This window comes from Haemaphysalis longicornis, unplaced genomic scaffold (genome assembly GCF_048455015.1).
Source record: "Haemaphysalis longicornis isolate Haplotype H1 unplaced genomic scaffold, Haemaphysalis longicornis Haplotype H1 scaffold_14, whole genome shotgun sequence".
NCBI classification, from domain to species: domain Eukaryota; kingdom Metazoa; phylum Arthropoda; class Arachnida; order Ixodida; family Ixodidae; genus Haemaphysalis; species Haemaphysalis longicornis.
The window spans coordinates 36,035,373-36,048,343 of record NW_027526245.1 but is presented as its reverse complement, the minus strand read 5'-3'; the positions used below and the strand labels follow the sequence as shown (position 1 = coordinate 36,048,343).

The 12,971-nt window shown below is 50.3% G+C and overlaps 1 protein-coding gene across 1 annotated transcript in view; it reads left to right on the top strand.

The window, feature by feature from the left end:
- Positions 1-12,971, top strand: part of LOC144165256 (polyamine-transporting ATPase 13A3-like) — a 168,988-nt gene that overhangs the window by 85,957 nt on the left and 70,060 nt on the right. The window contains exons 9-10 of the mRNA XM_077695384.1: positions 511-583; positions 1,728-1,859. Coding sequence (XP_077551510.1) covers positions 511-583; positions 1,728-1,859 — 205 coding nt within the window. The remainder of the gene's footprint in view (positions 1-510; positions 584-1,727; positions 1,860-12,971) is intronic.

Here is a 12,971-nt window from a genome sequence, read left to right as displayed (position 1 = left end):
AAAGCTTACATCGCACTGCTTTCGGTCAGGTACCGCCGAAAAAAAGCACTTGTTCCCCGGCTCCCTAGTGGATCGCACTCTACGCGGTGGCAAAGCGGGCTGAAAGCACGTATGTGTGGGATAAGCATCACTTGTGTTCCGCTGGGAAGCCTGAGTGATCGCAGCACTACGTGTGCAGGTCGAGGGGATTCCCCACATTTTTCTTGGCGCCAACTATCCATTAACAGCTGTTAATCAGTTTCCTTTCTGTAAAGTTGTAAAGCCTTCCTTTGTTCAAATTGACAATAATGACTATAAGCCGAACAATAGGCACAAGGTGCCCTCGGCAGTTTTTAACTTTAGAAGCATCTGTCGTATTGGGAGATGCAAATGGTTCCAATAAAATTGTGGATAAAATGATGAAACTCGAATGCTATTTCTCAGTTTGATAGTCAAACTTGATGCAACATACATCGCGCAATAGGAACACAATATCCTCCCACTTTTAATGGTCGTCCATCATTCCCACAGCAAAGAAGACACTTGGACGACCTGGCCTCTCGTACCAACGAAGTCACCGCATTAGTCGTTCGTCGAAGCAATGGTACGTGTTATTGCCCGCGTCTTTGCAGCCGCTGTCACTTTCACGAGAAGCACGAGATTGTATGCCAGTTCCCTCGAACATTTTTTTTAACCAAGGTTAATGGGTAAATACTTCTGCCTCACGTAACACAATACACGTTTTTTGTAACACGATATTCTGTGTCAACCAAGAATGCACGTTTATTTAAAATGTCTGCCTACTGCAAAAACTTTCTGTACGTTGGCCAGAAAAGTGGCCCAGTCAAGTAATTCCGTTCGCGCGTGCACTTTTCGTTAAACTTTTATGTAGTGGCACCTGCCGGAAGGCATTAACAAAGCAGTCATTGCCCTAATTTTTGAAGATACATATCTATCTTACAAAAACAAAATACGTTATGCTGCTCGTTTCGATTGTAATTTCTTTGTTACGTCATATTCGTAAGAAAATTATTGATTGTGAAACTTCTCAGCAAGTGGTCAAGCCGGATAAAAAACACTTAGCCATCAGTTCTGCGCCTGGGATTTCATGTCTGTGTATTGCTGGCCTCTGTGATCCAGGGTGTTTCTTTGTTTTCTTTTTTAAGCAAATCTGTTTTATAACAAACAATATAACAATATATAAACAATATAATAAACACCAATTCTCGCTTTCCATTAAGCATTTTCATCTTACCCTCTCGTAGTACAAGGGAAGCCTCGAAACTTCATTTCAACCTTTCCAAATGTAACAACGTATATGGTGAACGCCTAATGGAGTTTAGTGGAGTCCAATAGACCTTCCAACAGAGGTGAAAGCAGCGAGAAATTTTAAAATGACCGCTAAGCAGCATTACAAGTCTAGTGAAATTTTCTCTGAAACTCTTGCTATGTGAATAATCTTTTTAGTGTCGTTATTTTTCTGTTGGAATTGTTGTTTCTATCTGTGAATATGTACAATTCCAGTTGTATGACATATAACCTTGTGTACATCTCAATTTTTCTTGAGCCCTCCACGCCCTGCCGCTTAAGTGCTCGTGAATTGCTTGTAATTTTATTATCGACCGGCCACTAGCCTTTGCAGCTATCAGTCCAAACAGTGTTCTGTACATACTTCGTGTTTTATGACATAAAGTTTCTCATTTCAAATAATAGAGAGCTCACTAACTGCGGGCTTTGTGGATGTTCAGAAGTCGAGGAGGTGCCCTCGAGCTGCCTGGTTCCCGGAGACGTGATATGCGTGCCCACGTCTGGCTGCCTCATGACCTGCGATGCAGTGCTTTCGGCCGGCAACTGCCTCGTCAACGAGAGCCTGCTGACAGGTCAGCTTCACAGCAACGATTTCCACTTCACTCCGGTTTCCCGAGCCCGGAAGACGTTAAGTACTCGTGATTGTTTTTGCACACGTCACACTAAAGTGCAGTTAGAAGTTAAACATGTTTTACAAAAGAAACGAACATACCAGAATGTTGGTGGCTCAAAGAAACTGCTGTCCGAAAAGCATGCTGGAAACTGACAAGTACGGATAGCGAATGGAACGTTTATTGTGCTTCAACACCTTAGACAAACTATTTGAGGTTACGTGAGACCACTGACAGCAAAGTAAATACCAGCGGAACGTTTGTTCAAAGACACCTTCTTGAGAAATGGAAATCTGTTCGTGCTCCCTTCCTCCGTAACCGTATCTAAGTAACGGGGGCCTCGCAATGCAATTGTTTGCGAATTCGTGAACGCAAGCATTCTTCGCGAGAACAGAATGCGACCGCCCTGATGTAGTCTTCCGAAGTGAACCTCCTATTGGTAGAAAGATCTTCCCCCTACACTAGATATACAGCGTGTTATGACTATGAATGAAGGTATCCAAACTTGTCGAACGAACAGCTTCTCCGTTCAGGCGCACACTTTACATGAAATTCCATTATGGTGGTCTATTTTTTTAACACTGACACAGCGATGCGACTTAAGTGCTCATTCAAAATAAATAAGTGAAAACGATGTCCGCGAACGGGAACGCTAGCGGCCATATTGACGATCTTGACCGCCTTTGCAGTGCTGCGTTACCTGGGGTATCCAGAACACAGCAAGAAATGGCTCCCGAAACAGTATAAAACTGGGGTTGATCCCTCAGTCATAGGAATCGCAAAAAAAATTCCTGCGCCTTCCCGCTAGGTGAACACGAGTAAATGCAGAGCATTGGGGCCTTAGTACTGGTTGAAGGCAGTGTTGCTTCCATCGCTTCTTCCGTGATGCTGGAGTAGCAGATACGAGTAAACGTGGGAGCAAGCGTCAACCAAGAAAGGAAGGAGCAACGCAGTGACTGAAGCACGAGCGATCGCTAGCCACTTTATTTTTGCAGCGCCCGCAGTAGAGGGAGAGCAGTACGGGGGGGAGAGCGCGCGTGCGCAAGCAGCGCGCGCCCTTCCACGCCCCACCGCGCTGCTATCACGGGCTGACTACGACGCATGCGCGCGCCAGCTGCTGTAGAGAGAGAGGAGGGAAGGAGGAGCGGCGCACCTGCTGCGGACGCGGAGCTGTGGACGCCGTCCGATGCAGGAAGAGGCGAGGCTAAGAAATGCTCTGCATTTAAAACACGAAAGTGAAACGTGCAGCGAAATGTGCAGCTGAGCATGATTTGCTGGTCGGCAGCTGTCTTGTGGGTGTGCGTGGAGAGCAACGTCCTGCAGGCGGGTCGCTTCGGCAAAGGTCTACTAGAATTATTGCTATGACGGATATGACGTCCGTGAATTCTTGATGTATCCCGGCGTACAACACTTTCGTGTTAAAATATAAAACCCGAAAACTAATAACCTCAAGTATAACGTACTCTTTTGTACTAAACGTTATTTGCATCCCCGCAAGCAGACACTGTGTGCAGGGGTGCACCCTTTACAGGCCGCTTGCTTTGTTGTACCGGCGTCACTTCCGTGACGGATATGACGTAAGTGAAATCTTCTTGAATCTCGGAATAAAAGACCTTTATGTTAAAACAAGAACATTCTAGGCCGTCTCGCCTTGCGATGGTGGCCAGCGGAACTCTATAGCATCTGGTATTAGTTTGTCGTGCAGAGCCACGGTAAAGCACCACGCACTAAGGAAAGCTTCCGTGCACGTCCTGCACATTTGGAACACTGCCATCCCAGCCTTTTCCATGAAAGGAACATTGTGCGTTCACGCTTAGTGACACCTCGGACGTCATCAATACTTATAGTAGCTAATGTTCCAGTTTTCTTCCTACCCCTGACATCAACTGGATAAAAATAGGGACTTTTTTATCTTATCATTATCATAAATAAATGGTTCATGAACCCCATTCTGTCGCACAAACGTCTCCCCAGAAAGTCGCTTCAAAATTTTACATACGCACCTGCAGAGATGCTTAAGCTTTGCGTATAGTGCTACCAACCGTCCCGGATTTCGTGGGCCTGTACCGATTTTTCATACAGTGTCCCGAGTCTCGCGCCGTCCCTGTCGTAACAGCAGTATGTCCCGAATTTTTTCCAGACCGTCCAGTCAGAATTTTTTTTCGATCCAAAGCACGCACAACAAACCGCTTCACGCTCCGGAACACTAAGTTAGGGGTGTACGGCGTGAATCGGTACCTGCTGATGCTTGGCGTTCGCTTCGACCATGCCGAAATGAAGCGGTCGGATAGACGCCCGCTTATAACGTGAGAGACCCCAGTTTCGACTCCAGCCACTGGAAGCGGTTTTGTTTCCTTTCACTTCACCCACGATCATTCATCACCGTAGTCAGATAAATTTTGCTTTCTTGGAGGGTGCATTGGCCTACAAAAGCATCAGTGGGGACACTAAAGCCTCCTTTTAATAAATCGTTTTTTTTTTCCCGTTTGTAATGTCCGCTGTATGCAGTCCTTCCTTAGTTTTAGATTAATGCAGTTTATTTATTTATTTATTTATTTATTTATTTATTTATTTAATTATTTTTTTATTTATTTATTTATTTATTTATTTATTTATTTATTTATTTATTTATTTATTTATTTATTTACCCTCAGGGCCGGAAGGCATTACAGAGGGGAGTGGTTACAATCTACAATACAAACATAATAAAAAAGCAGTCAGTTACAATACAAACGCAAGTTCTTTGCATCTCTTGTATTGCTCCAATGTTTGTGAAGCTTGTATATTTATATTTGCTCTACATTTCTATAATCCTTTAAGGGGTATTTCTTTTTATGGGGACTAAACTAAAAGTGAAAGTAGTGATAGCGCTTCTGCCGCAATTCTCGGAACATACGAATGCATTTTTTTATGGATGAATACTTTGTTCTCTTTGTTCGTGGCAGGACCCACGGTTCAAGAATTTGTCCGCATTGTGGAACGTACATTTGCATCAGTTAATAGTTATGTATTTATTATGCCTATTTTTAGCCCTTTGAAAGGTCATATGGAGGAGGTCGAGGTGCAATTTAGGTACCTTCCCCCCCCCCCCTCCCACAATATTTCTTGCTGCGCTTTTGTCTGTGCAGCCCCTTCAGGTACTAATACGTGGGAGAGCTCATGGGAAAAGTCTGGCGGGGGGAGAGGCGTGCCAACGCGTTTCTATTCGGGCTGAGACAACAAGTGAAATGGGAAAAAAAATTGCGTTTGTTCAAACGACCCTGCAACACTTTCGATAAGCGCTTTCACTCTTTCCGTCGCGCCTGGAACCACTGCGAAAGCTATAGTTATCGCCAGGGTGGAGTGGCACTGCGTGATTTGCTCGTCGCACCAGATACGCCTTCATTTCTGATTTTTTTTTTGTAGCTTTTTCTTTAAAGTTGCTATCGAAAAGCGTTCTGAAACTGAAAGAACTGAAAGAAACTGAACTGTTTGAACAAAAAGAAAGAAAACTGGAAGAAAGAAAAAACAAAGAAAACCGGACAGGAGTGGCTACATGGCCTTAGCGAAGTAATTCGAGCGGTCGAAGAACGTCAGGACCGGGACAAAGAGAAGAATCTTTTGAGCGAGTTTACAAGTTATCTGATGGGCATAGAGCAGTAATTTTTCGCTGACGTACTTTGCGACCCCCTAATCTAAGTACTGGGCGTGTTGGGTGACTACGTTCTGCGAGCATTTACGATTTTAAAAAAAAGTTGAAACAAGTGTTTCAGAGTCCATTTCAGTTCCACAGCCGCGGCTAGCAAGATACTAAGCACATCACATGTTGCAAGCAAAGAAACAGGTGGCCGTTAGATAAGCTTGTTGTTTTTTAGTGTAGGCAATGGCAATCCGAAACGCGAGGCTCGGTTTGGTTTTCTTACAGTGAGTACACTGATAAAACACTCATTCCGTTTGCAGCTGTTTTCTTTTCTCGGACACGCATGGCATCTGGGTATTAGTCGCACTAGATATTTCCACTCCGCAGTGGCCCGCAATCCACAAACGTGACGTGCGAGCCTTGGCTGTGACGGCTCCGCGGTATACGGGGACACAGGTAGCAAGAGGCGACGCGGCTCAACATCAAGGTCAGGGTATATTGCAAGGGCAATGGAAATGACGCATGGAAGACCCCGTACGCGAAACAATAACATGGTGTTGTTTCACGTCTTTATTTAACTTGAATTGCCCCCGTGAGGATTCTGTGAAATGTAAAAACAGGAGTTTCTGGGCAGTGGCGGGTAGGCTCCCCACGGCGTTAACGTCCACTGCTAAGGTCTTCCTCAGACACGGAGGTCGCACGACTCACCAATGCCGTACCGGTGCAGCGGGGACAAGCTACGAGCGGGTGCAGCGACTACAGGACCGAGGCGGCTCCCGGAACGTACATGTCTCCACGCAGCGAATGCCGCGAAAATCAAAGAGCACCTCTTCTCTCCTCCGACTTCCAAAGATTATTTAACTGTTGGTGCTGTCCGCCGTGCGGGAACCCGGGGAAAATGCACGTCCCTCACCGTACAGAGCGATAACCGTTGCGGACGGAAGGGACACGCTGCTCTCCAGCGTGCGCACAGCACCGTTGAGCGGGCACAGCATTTAAGGCCAAGCCAGTCAAAAAAATTACCCCACCTTCCCGCGAGGGGAACCCTGTGGAGATGCGACGCATCTTGGGGGTTCACTTGGTGTTTCCGTTGAGTTGATTCTCTAATTGCGTGAAACATGTGAGGAACGCGTGTGATGTATTCTTTATTTAACACGCGGCGTAACGTTAGCGATGACGGCATTGTGGTCGCTGAAGTGTACGGGTAGTGGATGGTGAAGTAACGGGACCACCGTGCAATATGCAGCGAAGATGCACGTGCCCGAAATCGGAACGCCGGTGCTGGAACGACCGCGGCTATGACGCAACGTGGCGCGGCTATGACGCAACACAATCCAAATCCAATCCAATCCAATCAAAATCCAAGCCAAGCCAACCCAATCGAATCCAATCCAATGCCCCTCGCGAAGAGAGTGTTCGCTATAGGAGAGGAGAGGGGGTGAGCGGCGGGGAGCGCAGCTCGCGCGGCGAGGAGAATGGGGGAGGAGTGTGGACGGACAACAACCACGCCGTATGGAGGGACAAGGCGAGTGAATGAGATGCAGTCGCATCTAAAAGAAAAGGCGCGTTTCTTAACAGCGGCACTGTGGGACAAACAGCTCGAAGGGGTTCGCCGGAATGCGCGATCACCACATCCTTCCTACCTCAGTTCTGTGTACGCCGTCGGGAACTGACTAAAGACGGTGAAAAATAGGTCCGTGGATCACATCATTACTTCCTACATCATGTCGTCCGTGCTGCTATAGCGCTTGTCGAGTTCCGCCTCTGGTGGTGTACCAACATGGCTTTTTGCCGAACTTTCGGCAATGCTATCGCTGTGGGCAAAACTAAAAGAACAGATCTATGTACGGAGCACGAAGAACACGAACAACCGCATCTGCCACGCGTGGAGATGCTCACCACAAATTAAGAAGAACATGCTTCAGGAACAATGACACTAATTTCACGTAAATAGATCTCACTTTCTTGAGTCGAACGAGACGTTTGGCGTTGTTTTCGCAATGGGCGCACTTGTATCCCCCAGAACAAAGTTAAAGGAGAACCCTTTAGATATCTATGTTTAGATCTTTACGATACTCCCTCATGCGATATTTGGGCGCACCAGCAGTGCGCTGAGGCAGTAGTCTCTCGTTAATTCTCTCGAAGGCAGCGAAGATGATCGTCTGCATCGGCGGTGCTAAGTACGTCTCAGGAAGGGACCGCAAACTGCGTCTTAAGAGAACGCACATACTAGTCACGCGCCCGCGCCCCTCACGTTTTCGCCAGGTGTCGCGCCGTCGAACGCCTCGTGCGGGCACAGAATACTGCCACCTCCCGTACCCCACCGCACACTTTCGGAGAGCGCTGGCCCGTGCCGCCACGGCGAAGCGCCCTCCCCTCCCAATTTCGCCGCTCTCTCCTCATTTGCTTTCTTTCACTCGCCGTTCTAGCCATCGTAAGCTCGGTCACGACAACGGCGACGCGGCTCAACCCACTGTTACGAATCGGCCATCGCCGCCGTATTTTCCCGCATCAGCCACCACGTGGGAATCGACCACGTGCGCCTGCGTGTCGGTGAATCGTACTTTCGTGTCTCGCCATGCCGGGTCAGTCACCTCGCTTTGCAACGCGCCTCCGGCGGCTGCCAGCGGCACGCCCAGGCATTCTTCACGACGTTCGCCACACCCTTCAGGCACCTGCGCGTCGGTGAGTCCCGCCTTGACATCCCCAGCTCAGACGTTTCGCTATCGGGCGATCAACATTCGATAGCGCGACCCCGGCACCTTTCAAGGACACTCTCTCCCCCCCTCTCGGACGCCACATGGGACGAAGCCATGGATGACTCACGAACTATGGAAAGAGGGTGTGGGTGCCTGTGATGTTCGTGGCGTGTTACTCTTGGGGGCGTTTTTTGGGTATAAATAGAAGCAGCACAAACGCTGAAATTCATTCCTGTCTGAGCAGCGAATCCATGCGCTCGCTCTACTCGAGTCCTGTATTGTAACCTCGCCCGTCGGGGCAATGTATGTTTTTTTGGCTTCGGCTCACCCCTCGCTATGAAGTAAACAGTTACGTTTGCCTATCAGCTCTGGACCTTCTTCCCGGCTGCAGTCGTCCTTCACGGTCGCAACACTGGTTGGCAGCGGTCGGATGACAATTAGTGACACCTGGAGCCAGCGGTGCGAGACCCAACACCACGGACGTCAAGGCGGCTTCGGACTTCGGAGAATTCACGGCGGTCAAGGGTGAGTGCGGGACTTTTCTTCACTGAGTTTTACCAGGCTTCTGAGGATAGCTGGTAGGGCGCGTGTTTTTGTCGCGTGGGTTATTCGCGCAAAACAATTTTTGGAACAGTGGGAAAGCAGTACTCTAGACCGGCCATGAATTTGAAGGCGTTGAAAAACCCGCAGTTGTTGGAGCTTGCAAAAGAGTTGCGCTTGGATGTAACGGACGCGCTGAGAAAGCCAGAGCTGATAGAGGCTATACTCGCTGTTGGGGCTGACGATGACAAGCTGTCTGAGTGCATTGAGGCGATCAATGACAGGGAGACCGCTAAACGTCAGGCTGCAGAGGCAGAGGCTGAGCGCCAGCGTGAGGAACGCGAGAGGCAGAAACAGGAACGCGAAGATAGAAAGCGAGAACAGGAGCGACAGCATGAGCTGGAAAGGAAACGTCTTGACATCGAGGCATCTCGACCTAGACGTCAGAGTGGCAGCAGCGTGCAGTCTGCGGCGACTGAGCGACCTACGTTGCGAATGTGTGACCTAATGCGACCCTACAAGGTAGGAGAAGACATCGGTCTTTTTTTGCTCAACTTCGAGCGTACGTGTGAGAGGGCCCAGTTTAGCCGAGACTCATGGCCGCAAAAGCTGTTTACGCTTTTGCCAGGTGAGGCATCCGACGTGATAGCCCGCTTGCCAAAGGAGGAGGCGGAGGACTACCAGAAAGTCAAGTCGAGCCTCCTGCGTAAGTACAGGCTGTCAGCAGAGGCGTTTCGCCAGAAGTTCCGTGAAGCCGAGAAAGCTAGAGGCGAGTCGTACTCGGAGTTCGCCTACAAGCTGAAGGCGAATATGGAAGAGTGGCTCAAAGAGGCAGAGGCTTTCGGAGAGCACGACAAAGTAGTTGAGTGCTTCGGTCTTGAGCAGTTTTACCGCCGTCTACCAGAGAACCTGAGACTCTGGGTGCAAGATAGGCCAGGGGTAAAAACTGTGGATCAGGCAGCTCAGCTAGCCGACGAGTTCGTCGCACGTCGAGGTGCGCAGGGGCCGAAAGACGGCCACAAAGAGTTCAGGTCGAGGCCTGATAAGTCAGGGCCGAAAGGCAGAGCTCCCCAGGTAGACGGTGGAGCAAGGGAAGTCGTTCGCGTGGATAGAGAAACTGGCCACGATAACGAAGAGAGAGCAGCAGATGCTGAGGAGCAGCGCAGAAAGAAAGCTTTCGAAGCGCGCAGACAGGCTGCGTGTTACAACTGCGGCGAGACGGGACATTTCGCTGCCAGTTGTAAGAAGGGAAAACTAGTATTTCACGTACTAGATCAGAGTGAGAACAGCAGGCAGTTTCTAGAGCCGTACGTACGTGAACTAGTCGTCAACGGTAAACGTGCAGAGTTCTTCGCGACTCCGCAGCGACGGTAGACATGGTCCACCCTTCGTACGTGGAACCGGATCAGCTAGCAGGGAAGTGTGTTTGGGTGAAGCCAGCCGTAGGTGCACGAAACGTGCGTCTACCGATTGCTAAGGTCAGCATCGGAGGTCCGTTTGGTGAACTTGTGACGCAGGCAGCAGTATCCCCACAACTACTTCCAGAGTACAGGTACCTATTCTCGAACAGGTCGGATCAGCTCTTAAGGGAAAAGGGGTACAATTTTAAGAACCTGCCGAGGAAAGAACCAGCTTGGCTCGCTGTGAAGAGCTCGAGTAACGATAGGGTCGCCACCTCTGTGAGGAATGGCGAAACTCAGACAGAAAGCGATGATTGGGCATTTCCAGAGGCTCGCGACGGAGGGCAGCGTAAGTACACTGTGTGTAAAGCCCCTACGCTGAGCGGAGATGTTTCATCGCCAAGTTCGAAGTGCGCTAGATCACGGGAACCCTTGAAAACGGCTGTCGACCCGAACGCGCGCAGTTCGCGGGCAACTGAGCCGTCTTTTGAGACAGGGCAACCTGGATGTAGTGTAGTTCTGGCAGTGATAAAGAACGAGAACACGCTTCAGTCTTCGCGTGCCGAGGCTGTCGCTGAAAGCGCGAGTGGCGACGAGGTAGTGACTGTAGGGAACTACAAGGTGTCTAATGGGCTCGTCGTGCCCGTTTCACTCAAAGCTGATGCTCCCGTCGATAGGCCAACATCGGCTGAGCTAGTTGAGGTTCCGGTGTCGCCTGTGCCTGAACCGAAGTCGGGAACCGACCAGCCTAGAGAAGTGAACGTAAACGCGTTCCGATGTTCGTTTGCCGAACGCGATCGCAAAAAGGTGAGCAACGAGGAGAGAGGGAAAACTACTGCGTGTACTTGCGGCACGTGTTTCAGTGCAGGCACGCCAAGGGGTAAAGCCGTGAGCTCGCATCGCGCCAAGGGAACGCCGCCTACAAGCAGTGCGCGCCTAACGTATGAACGGTGGAAAATCCCGCTCGCTCCTCCGCGCGCTCGACCTTTGTCGAAGAAGACGACCGGTGTCATTGCACGCGGTCACAGCAGCGTTGACAGAACGGCTGCACCTAAAGTGCGGTACCGAAAGGGAAAAACTCAGGGCATTGACGAGAGCTCAAATCGCAGCTCTCAGCGCGAGAAGTGGCCTGTTGACGCCTGACTTTCTCAATTTCTTTGTTTTTCCTGAAGCAGGTTTCGCCCTTTATGATTACGTTTTTTTTGTGTGTGGGACATTTCCAATCACGCGAAATGTCACCTTTCAAGTTTGTGCACTTGTCTAAAGTACTGCTGGGCAAAAAAATAACTAGTGTAGTTAGTTGTTAGCGTATTTTTTCGCCACTAAAAGCCTGGTAGATCTTCAGTGTGGATTTGTCTTCGCACTTGCCGGCGATGCGGGTGTGTCTTGCTGTATTGTTCTGTTGCTTGCCAGACCAAGCTAGAAACGTTCTTGGGGAGCCACTACTCGTCCAGTGATCGGCCCTGTGAAGCTCCAGAACGGTGTCGTACAGTCCCGGCCTGGAGTCGAGCGTCTGCTGACAACTTCACTGCAAAAGCATCCCTCCGGACAACGGTTGCAGACCCTTATCCATCGGGATCTCGGACCCCCGGCGGAGAAGCTGTTACGAATCGGCCATCGCCGCCATATTTTCCCGCATCAGCCACCACGTGGGAATCGACCACGTGCGCCCGCGTGTCGGTGAATCGTACTTTCGTGTCTCGCCATGCCGGGTCAGTCACCTCGCTTTGCAACGCGCCTCCGGCGGCTGCCAGCGGCACGCCCAGGCATTCTTCACGACGTTCGCCACACCCTTCAGGCACCTGCGCGTCGGTGAGTCCCGCCTTGACATCCCCGGCTCAGACGTTTCGCTATCGGGCGATCAACATTCGATAGCGCGACCCCGGCACCTTTCAAGGACACTCTCTCCCCCCCTCTCGGACGCCACATGGGACGAAGCCATGGATGACTCACGAACTATGGAAAGAGCGTGTGGGTGTCTGTGATGTTCGTGGCGTGTTACTCTTGGGGGCGTTTTTTGGGTATAAACAGAAGCAGCACAAACGCTGAAATTCATTCCTGTCTGAGCAGCGAATCCATGCGCTCGCTCTACTCGAGTCCTGTATTGTAACCTAGCCCGTCGGGGCAATCTATGTTTTTTTGGCTTCGGCTCACCTCTCGCTATGAAGTAAAAAGTTACGTTATCCTACTGCTCTGGACTTCTCTTCGGCTGCAACAGTGGCTGGCCGCTCGCATCATACACGCTACCCATCGTATGTTGGAGGCCACGGAGAACGGATCGGGTGCCCCCCGCCCGGTTGCAACACCACGAACGGGCGACAAAGGGCTGCGCTTCAAACCTCGCTACGAGGTCCACAGAATCGCACAGACAATGGGAGCGCGAGCCAGGCATCGCCCCCGGGGACTTCGCAAGAGGGTCGGAGCAGGGCTTTGAAAGGGCGAAGGGCGAAAGGGCCGCGAAAGGAAGGTCGGAGGAGGGCTCTCAGATAGGGCGACGCAGGGTGCACCCCCGGCAAAGGTAAACTTCAGCTCCAAGGGGGGCTGGCCGTCGCCGCATGGGCAACAAGAGCCGCCTTGAGAGGCGAACATTCCGAAGAAAAGGGACCTCTAGCGGGGAACGAGCTTCGGAAAGTGCTGTCCAGGGTTAGGTCAATTAGTTAGGGACGCGGACGTTAGCAAAAATAGGAAGTTCAAGAGCAGACAAGAGAAAGTCAAACTAGGCTTTGCCTTCGGATTCTTAAAAGCTGTGAGCATTCCAAGTAATCTTCGTATTGTCCTGTCGGTCACACTAAAAAAAGCAGCAGTGGCTTAGCTC